A 10,392-nucleotide genomic window follows, 5' to 3' on the forward strand; every position below is an offset into this window, starting at 1 on the left:
TACTTTTATCTTTCTTTGTGAAAAGCTGTTCTTAATTGATTCTTTTGAATTTGAAATATCAGTTAAAACTCATGTTAAACATGAAAAAACACAGAAATAAAATAAAAAATGTTGTTAATATTAGTTTATGCGCGCAATTTAATACTCCCCAATCTGTTCTGTGTACAGTTTGAAATATTGGAGGATTTTATGACCCCTATCCAAAACCCTGTAAGTGGTGTCCATTGAAAAAAATGAACATTTTCGACGATAAAAGATTTATCGAAGAAGGGTGGGGAAAATTCTTTGAATCTACCGGGTATATAAAGTTTTATGGACAGGGATGATAATTTTTCTTTTTTCCCGGTATTCATTTTTTTGTGACTTTTTTCAGTCATAATCAATTTTCCCTAATGAGACAAATTTTGGGTGTAGCAGACCCAGTTTAGGAATATGTCTAAAGATAATTTTGTATTTATCCCTCCTGTGTTTTTATATGCATTCCAGGGGGGGGGTTAGTATATATGTAGTTATACACATGTATACATACGTTATATGAGTACAAACTACATTCTTAAATGTGATCATGGGGGGGGNTATAAACGTAAACACATGTCAACAAATTTTGTTTGATGGGGGCTTTTTTTAATATTTTAACTGATTCCGGATAATACGATTGATTGAGTTCTTTTTAGGGTTCGTGAAATGTTATCTGTGCACAACATTGGACAGCGACTGTTTGCAAAATATGTGCTGGGACTATCCCAGGGAACTGTTAGTGAACTTCTCTCTAAACCTAAATCTTGGGATAAACTGACAGAGAAGGGAAGAGACTCATACAGGTAGAGTCTCTTTTTATATAATTGGTGTTAAAACGATCGGTTCCACATTTTTCGGGGCGACCTTGACTGATAGACGCTCAAAATAAAAAATTTTCGCCCCAAGTTTCCGAATTCTGAAAATTCTCCAGAAAATAGAATTTTAAAAAAAATTCAAAAAAGGTTTTGCAATTCACAAAGATTACCCCAAAATGAAAAGCAAATTCTCAAATTTGTATCTTGATTTATTTAAAATTGTATTTTAGAAAGATGCATGCTTGGGTTTGGGATGACCAAGCAATTCTCCTTCTTAAAACTCTGATCCCAAGAAAAGGAGAACTCCTAAGATCTGCATCTTCAAAACAAGGTGAATATTTACAACAAAAAATTAAGTGAATGTTTACTAATTTTGACTAAACAATTTGAATATTTTCAAAAAAATTTAAGAGAATGTTTTTGATTATGTCAAAACAATACTTTAAAGGAATTGATTACTAATTACGACAAAGCAATGAACATTTACAAAGATTAAAGGAATTGATTACTAATTACGACAAAACAATGAACTTTTACAAATATTAAAAGAATTGATTACTAATTACGAAGAAGCAATAAACATTTACAAAGATTAAAGGGATTGTTCGCTTATTACGACAAAACAATAAACATTTACAAAAAAGGGAATGTTAACTAATTACGACAAAACAATGAACATTTACAAAGATTTTTTTCTCTCAAACACTCCCTTTACTTGGCGAGGATCCTGGCCTTTGTTAATCACTTGTTTGTCTAGAAGTTGAGGACAGATCTGAGGATAGAATTAATAAAATTCTCAGCGAGGTCAATAAATCCTCCTCGGACCAGATTCACAAACCAATCTTTCCACACATGGATCATCCTAACGTACATGCAGGTATATATTATGAAGTTCTTCTGGCTGCAGCACCCTACCCCCTCCATCAATAAAAAATGACTCTTTCCTTTGGGATTTCCAAAAATTTCATTTGGCCTCGTACAGTACCGTTTTGCCTTATAAAGTCTGTATGTGTACTGTACTGCTTACCCTAGCTAATTGAAATTCGGCCCGGTACATATAATAAACTGGAATGTACCCTGTATTAATCAAATGCATTAATCAATGAATCAATGAAAAAATCAATAAATTGATTAATCATTAATGTTTATATCAATCAGTCAAGTTATAAGTCAGTCAATCATTATGTCAATCTTTCAGTTTATTAAATCAATCTTTGAATCCCTGTATTTCAGGATACATTATACGTAATGCCATCAATGTACCAATCAATTAATCAATCATTCAATTAATTAATAACTTCTTGTATGTAAGTGCTTATTGGACTATAATAATTCCAAATATTGTTCAATATAAATAATGCCATAAATGAACCAATCAATGAACGAATGAAGGAATCAATCCATGAATCAACAAATCATTCAATTGATAACTTCTTGCATTTTATTTCTAACTGGACTAAAATTATATCAAATACTGTCAATTTTTTAAATATTACAATCAATGAATGAATCAATGAAAGAATCATTAAATCAATCGATCATTAAATTGTTAAATCATTAAATTATTTTATCAATCAATCATACAATTAATAAATTCTTTTATCTCAGGATTACTTTTACCTGGACTTCCCGCCCCTGAAGAACTAAAGATGGCGTTATCCTTCTACCAAGCAGAACTACAGAGAAATAGAACTCAAGAGATGAAAGCAGAGGCAGCAGAGGCAGAAAGGTATTAAAGTAGAAGAGGTGGGGGGCTAGGTCCCCCCCCCCCATCCTCCACTGTATTTATTTTCGCCCTATCGCCTAAGATTGAAAAATAATTTTTGAATGCATAAGGTATCAGATTGTAATTAAAAAAATAGCCAAATATTTTTGTATTCATTCTAAAATGCTTTATAATGACATCTAATAGACACAACAGTACTGAAGGTCGTCATTCTATTTCACAATTTAATAGGTTTCACTTTATGATGTCAGGTTATGTTCAACGTTGTTTGATATTTATCTAAAAGTTTTGGTCTACCGTCTATAGACAATAAACTGGAATCGTATTTACACCTAATCCGTTTAAACGATACAGCACACACAATACAAACTTATATTAAACATGGGGAGAACTGGGGAGGGGGGTCTATCTATCTGTCTATCTGTCTATACGTCTATCTTTCTATCTATCTATCTATCTATATATTTATCTATCTAGGTATAACATGGAAAAGTTTGCTGGGCAACCAATAGATACTCTAGCTGACTCAAGAAGGTAAAATTTCTATCAAAAAATGTCTAGGTTTACATAAATGGACTTTTCTATTTCTATTAATAAATTTCTCTGTTAATATCCATCTATTAGTTTCTATCAATAAAATTTCTCTGTTTCTATCTATTTGTCTGTTTTTATCAACACATTTCTCTGTTTCTATTTATTTATCTCTTTGTATCAACATATTTCTCTGTTTCTATCAATAAATTTCTCTGTTATTTTCTATCTCTCTGTTTATATCCATCTTTTATTTTCTATCTCTCTGTTTATATCCATCTTTTATTTTCTATCTCTCTGTTTATATCCATCTTGTATTTTCTATCTCTCGGTTTTTCTCCAAACACTTTCTCTGTTTCTATCTATCTGTTTCTATCTATTTATCTGTTTTTATCTATCTATCTGTTTCTATCTGTTTTTATGTATTTATTTATCTATCTATCTGTTTCTATCAATAAATTTGCCTATTTATTCTCGTTTAAAGGGTATTCACGCATGTGTGCAAATCTAGTCTATAAAACGATCTATTAACCCTATCCCCGCTGGGGTACTTGAAAACCAGGATACGCTGGGGGGGGGTCAATTTGACCCCCCCCTCTAAATCCCATGTTTTATGTCCAAATATGAAAAATGATACATCATTAGAAAGCTCTTGTGCTCTACTTTTATAATCTGCAAAAAAATTTGCAAATTTGCGAAAGGGGGGTATTTTATTGCTAATATCACCATATCCTGGCTTAAGCCTACCTCAATTCTCAAATTTTCCCCATCTTGTTTATAGTGTTTTAGCGCACTTTTCGTTCTTTCATTATTTCATCTAGTTAATGTTTTAAGTGTACAGTGTACCGTGTACAATATAGTGTACAGTGTACAATACAGTGTATAATACGGTGTACAATACAGTGTACAATGTACAGTGTAAAATACTGTGTACAATACAGTGTACAGTGTACAGTACAGTGTACAGTGTACAATACAGTGTACAGTGTACAATACAGTGTACAGTGTACAATACAGTTTACAGTGTACAATACAGTGCAGTGTACATTGCACAATACAGTTTACGGTGTACAATACATTGTAACGTGTACACTACAGTGTACAATGTACAATACAGTGTACAGTGTGTAATACAGTGTACAGTGTACACAATTCGAATTATATCGATTGTAAACAAACAACAATTAGTAAACTATGATTGCTCAGGCCAAGGCTTTGTTTACAATATTTGTTATTGTTTACCAAATACGTCGCCTTTTTTCATTGAATAAATTCTTTCATTTTTTATAAATTTTTTTTTAAAAGGGAAAGTTTACGGGAAGAAAAAGAAAACCAGGAGAAGGATGAGAAACCTGTTCATCCCTTCTCCCTTCTTCACGCTAAACTAGATCAGGGTCTCCTGGGTATCCGACCCCAGCTCCAGGTCAACCAACAGCAGTTGTTCCCCCCTGGATTCTCAGTAGATAGTCCTCTGCAACGTATGGCGAGTATCACTAACTCTCTTGTCTCCCAACCCCTTCCTTCGCCTAACTTTGGACAGAGACCCTTGAAAGCTGTTTTACCACCGATAACTCAGCAGCAGGTAAATACTCAGGTACTTTATAGATACTTTATGTACCTGCCAGTCGGGGTTATAATTAATAGTCCACTTTACCATCCCGTATGCAGGTTTTAAAGATTTTTTAAAATGGTATTTTGTTTAGTTTGATATGTTCTCTCACTTGAACACTGACGATGTTGTGCGGCGCATCAAAGAAATCTTATCCCAGTATTCTATCAGCCAGAGACTCTTCGGGGAGGCCGTTTTAGGGCTGTCCCAGGTAAAAATATTTTAGGGCTGTCCCAGGTAAAAATATTTAAAAGGAATTGTCAACGAATTTTAAAAGACTTTTTGTTTATTAGACTCTTGTCAGTTCACAAACCCTATTTTTGAAATTCAACTTCATGGTCTTTCCCTGAAAGGCTGAAATTCTACAGTTAAAATATAAATATTCCAGGGAAGCGTATCAGATCTTCTAGCGCGACCTAAGCCCTGGCATATGCTGACCCAGAAAGGACGAGAACCGTTTATCAGAATGAAACTGTTTCTAGGTAAGTTCAAGCAAAATATCCAGGACCGAATTTATGAATTTGAGCTAGGTTGTTGAACTACTTACCGTCGATTCAAAAACGTATCTGTAGTTCTGTAGAGCGGTTTTGGCATGGAGAAATCCTAAATCCCCGATTCATGATAATTGGTTGAACTGCCTTTAGATCTGGCTCAATTTTTTTAAATCCGGTCCCAGAGGTCGAAACTTTTGATTGGTCAATCTCTTCAGAAAGCACTTATCCCTATCTTTGTAGTATATGGATTAGTTCTCTGCAGGTGACAGAAATATGATTCAGTTGTTTTTTGTCAAAGTTTTGTAGATTAAGTTTACACTTCTATTCATTACAATATAAAGATTTACATTGTGGATATCGATTTACCACTCCTGTATGCCGAGTCCACTATAGCGCCTGATCCAATCAGGGTTCATTAATGTGTTTGTTGTTTATTCTGAACCAATAGAAATAGTATGGTGGTAACATGTATCTATCTATCTATCTATCTATCTATAATATATATATATAAATAAAATTATGTATATATATATATATATATATATATCTAGCTATATAGCAATATATCCATCTATTCATCTATATATATATATCTATCTAACTATCTAGCTATCTAGCTATCTAGCTATCTATCTATTTATCTATCTATCTCTCTATCTATAATTATGTTTATTTATCTTGATTTTTGTTAGATGACGACACAGCTATTCATAAACTGGTTGCTAGTCAATACATCTATCTATCTATTTATCTATCTATCTATCTATCTATAATTATTTTTATTTATCTTGATTGTTGTTAGATGACGACACAGCTATTCATAAACTGGTTGCTAGTCAATACAAGATCTTACCAGATAAACTACTCAGAACTGGACCATACTCAGGAGCACCAAGTAAGCACATTTTAAAAAAAGGGGACTATGGAAGATATTTAAGGAACTATCTATTTAAAGAGTGTAATATCCGATTTACAAAGTGAAAAAACTGTCGATTTTGTCTGGTCAACAAATCATTATTTTCAATTGCTTTTGCCCTGTAAAATTGACTTGTAGAGAAATGCAGCAAAGACAGTGAAGGAATTTGTGAGAATTCCACACTTTTTAAGAAAGAAAAACAATGAAATCTTCCTTAATTTTCTTTGAAAATGGTTTAAAGGGTGCCGTTATGAATTAGGATTCCACTTTATAAATGGAGGGTTACTTTTAAAATACGCCAATAGTCCCTTTAAGGTCTAGATTTGAGTTGGCCTTGGAGAAGGGGGNTCATTTTATCTTCTATTCACTCCCTCATTTATCTTCTATTAATTTAAAATTCAGTGATGGTGATGGACCAAACCTCTGTAGAGTAAAAAAGTCCTATCTTCTATTCACTCCCTCATTTTATATTCTATTCACTCCCACATTTATCTTCTATTCACTCCCTCATTTATCTTCTATTCACTCCCTCATTTTATCTTCTATTTCTCTTTCATTTTTTTTCATTTTCTCCCTTATTTTTGATTCTTCATATTATCTTTTATTTTCTTCTTTACAATCTTTAATTTTAGTTAAAACAATGTTTACTTTTTCATACCTTGGATGCTAGCTATTGGAGTACATACTATTGGAGTACTAGTACATACTATTGGAGTACATACTATTTTAATACGAATTTCATACATGTATGACACAAGATAGCTGTGTATTGAAAAAACTGGATAAGCAAAAAGTTAAAAGAACTGTAAAGGGATGGGTCATTTGTCTGAAAACCCCCCGCCCCCATTACACACTAAATGAACCTTTCATGAACCCCTCATGAACCTCCTATGAAACCCACATAAACCCCTCATGAACCCCTCATGAACCTCTCATTAACCCCTCATGAGCCCCTCATGAACCCCTCATGAACATCTCATGAACCCTTCACCAATTTGCCTCAAATTTTGATTACATTACTTGTTAGATTTTGAAATAAAAGGGTGTACCTACTTTAGTTATAGCAATGCCTCCATGGCACCTTTTAAACATACATCATGAAACTTTAGGTATTTATAACAAAATTTATGGATTTTTTTATAAATTTTGTGAAAATTGTTCATTTCTTGATTCTTATTTCGGTTTTCTTACTCTAGATATAGCAATGCCTCCATGGCAGCTTTTCAACTCTACAGAAAGTTTAGGTATTTATATAAAGATATTAAATTAACCCTATTCCTTCTGGCCTATCCGTTACCCCGTGGGAGGGGGGGGGGGAGGCTGCACCCTGTGTTGCCATTTCATTGCAAAACTTTTTTACATTTCCTAAATTTTTTTGTTAAGAAAAGTTTTTTGAATGGAGGGGAAGTTGTGCAAAATATGTTGAAATTTATTTTTGTGGGTCAATATTTGTACAGTCAAAAAATCGTTAGGCCTGAAGGAAAAGTGTAAAATACTTTTTTTTCATTTTTCTGCCATGGGGAGCAAGCATAAACATGGAGTAATTCAACCACATTTTGTAAAATAAGAAAACCTTTCTTTTAAATTTAAATTTTAACAAAATTTGAAAATAGAGCGGAGCTTTCTGTTCCTCTCTTGTAGATCTTCGCATTCTAATCCTTGTAGACAAAAAATCACTAATTCTTGATGTTAGATGTTAATATTCTTGTTGTTTAGCTCCGATGTCTGGAAAGCTGACAACCTCCCATCCTCAGTTCCGAGGTATTCCCGATCTACCAGCTCTCATTCCAAATCCAGGTAAACAATTTATTTTCAAATTATGAAAAAACTTAACCAAATAGTTTCTAGTACAATAGATGGCAACGTAGAATTTGTACACTCGCAGTACAGTTGTATTCTGACGTCACAAGTGTCAATTCAGTTTGTGTGTTATTATTAATAGTGATAATTTTGAATAAAGTGCTTATATTACATTAAAATAAGTGCAATTTTATGTGTTATTTATTTTGTGTTTTTACACTTTTTATTTAATTTTGGAAAACCTGTCAACTGATGTGAGAAAATTTCGTTTTCCTTGTTATATTTGACACTTGTGACGTCATGTATAATTGATCCATTTCTCTGTTGCCACCTATTGTTCTTGATAATCTATTTGAACTTAACCATTTTCTGGGGTCCTGTCCTACAATGGGCATAATCCAATTAGTTTCAAAAATTCTTAATTAGCAAAGGTGCCTGAACGTAAAGCTGGTTTAGATAACTTTGAAATCACAAGCAATGTTGTAATATTTCAATTTTTAGAAACAATATATAACATTAAAATAACATTATATTTTCTATCTCCTCCATTTCTCTTTGCTTTCCTTTAGTTCTAAATTGTTTTTGTTTCATTTTGTTTAATTTTATCTCTGCAAAAGGGCCTCTCATTCTAAACAGCAAAAGATAGAGAGGTCCTGGCTGTAATTGTTATTTATTAAAATATCTAGTCAAATATATCTATCTATCTATCTATCTATCTATCTATCTATCTATCTATCTATCTATCTATTTATCTATCTATCTATCTATCTATCTTGTGTAGGTCGTTTACCCCCTGGTTTGCTACCTGGCATGGACCGAAGTATGCTGGTCAGCTTACAGCAGCGCCACCTTGTACCCAATCTACCACACCTTACTCCTAACCTATACGAGCTCGCAGCTCTTACTCAGGAGTTGGATACCTTGGTGAGAACAAATACAACATTTTTATTAGATAAAGTGTGACCCATAACATTTTAGAATAAGAAGACGAGATTTAATCAATCTTATTTGTGTTCTATATTTGTACAATGCAATTAGTTCTACCACCAACATAAAAATGTTTTTTTTTCATGTTCAAAATCTTAACTTTAGTCTAACAGTCGTCTTCTCTTTCTACAATTTTATCAATAATCCTTAAAAAACTGAATTAACCAGAGCTAGAGGTTATGTACAAAGCCCCCTTTTTTGGTATAATAAACAAATATGCAAAGTTCATGCGTAATTTTGAAAGTCATGTTTTTAAATATTTTTGAAATTTTAAAGAGTAGAATTGTAAAAAAACAGTATTATTGCAATATGCTAACTATAATTCAAAGAAACGATACATGCCCGATTTTCAACTTAAAAACAATAATGTATTTAAAATGTATACAGTTCCTTTAACAAAAATATATTTAGAGTGTATACAGTCCCTTTAACAATAATATATTTAGAATGTGACCAACAAGATAAAGGAGACCCTACTCGCCAACAATACCGGGCAGAAACTGTTTGGTGAAGCTGTTCTTGGTCTATCCCAGGGATCAGTGAGCGAACTCTTGTCTAAACCTAAACCTTGGCATATGCTTAGTATTAAAGGACGGGAACCCTATGTAAGAATGCAGATGTGGTTAAATGATCCAACCAGTATTGATAAACTAATGGCCATTAAGAAGCTGCAAGAGGAAACCCGGAAAAGGAAACGAACCTATGACGAGTCATATTCCGGGAAATCGTCTCCCTCCGACCTTTCTGATATCTACAGCAATCCTGGATACGCCAATAGTCCAGATGATGGTATGAAGCGCATGAGGGAGAGCGGACTAGATCTCAGTTTTAAACGCGATGAAGAAGATATCGCCGAAGATATTGCCGAGGACGATCATCAGGACGATCTTGATACAGTATCTGAAGAAAACACCAAGCAGGTTGGACGATCAAGAAGAAAACCTCTGGCTCCCCAATGGTTAAATCCAGGTTGGGGCGAGGACGATGATAGAGCTGATCGTCCGGACACGTGGGAGGAAAGACGAGAGAACTGGGACGACGGAGAGAAGGACACAAGGACGATAAATGGTGTGTGCGTAGTCAATGCCGCGGTATTCAATAATGCCGAGCAAAGACGAACCTCTGAGCATTGAGAAATCAATTAATCAAGATAAACTGTGTTTATGAATCCCAGTGTGTAACCGGTCTAATTAGATTTAGTCTAGATTATAGGATAACTTGGAGTCAACAATCCCCCAGGAATCAAACCAAGAATTAGTGCCAAGGAACAACCCAGCAATCTCGGGTTCATTAGCAGCTAACAATCTCTAATTATGTAATTAATTCAATCTGATCAAATCAATTCAATCTGATCAAATCAATTCAAACTGATCAAGTCAATTTGATCAGAGCTCTCAGAAATTGATCAAATTAGATACAATACAAACAGTGTAATATCAGCATCAGTGTTAAATATTTAGCCGTGAAAGTGATCAATTCTCTCTTTTTTTGAACAC

At 33.5% G+C, this 10,392-nt stretch overlaps 2 protein-coding genes across 2 annotated transcripts in view; both read left to right on the top strand.

The window, feature by feature from the left end:
- The window catches only part of LOC111718120 (uncharacterized), a 22,312-nt gene extending 19,215 nt beyond the window's left edge, over positions 1 to 3,097 (top strand). The window contains exon 10 of the mRNA XM_023493627.1: positions 3,037 to 3,097. The gene's annotated coding sequence lies outside the window, so the exon portion shown is untranslated. The remainder of the gene's footprint in view (positions 1 to 3,036) is intronic.
- Positions 234 to 10,149, top strand: LOC111718121 (homeobox protein cut-like 1). The gene is made up of 13 exons (XM_023493628.1): positions 234 to 298; positions 675 to 821; positions 1,064 to 1,164; positions 1,591 to 1,710; positions 2,442 to 2,562; positions 4,396 to 4,672; positions 4,794 to 4,910; positions 5,088 to 5,181; positions 5,996 to 6,088; positions 7,306 to 7,353; positions 7,826 to 7,906; positions 8,691 to 8,833; positions 9,343 to 10,149. The coding sequence occupies exons 1-13, from the start codon at positions 234 to 236 to the stop codon at positions 10,027 to 10,029; spliced, it is 2,094 nt and encodes a 697-aa protein (XP_023349396.1). The 3' UTR covers positions 10,030 to 10,149.
- Positions 10,150 to 10,392: the final 243 nt, after the last annotated feature.

Source organism: Eurytemora carolleeae, unplaced genomic scaffold (assembly GCF_000591075.1).
Source record: "Eurytemora carolleeae unplaced genomic scaffold, Eaff_2.0 scaffold1721, whole genome shotgun sequence".
In the NCBI taxonomy this organism is placed as follows: domain Eukaryota; kingdom Metazoa; phylum Arthropoda; class Copepoda; order Calanoida; family Temoridae; genus Eurytemora; species Eurytemora carolleeae.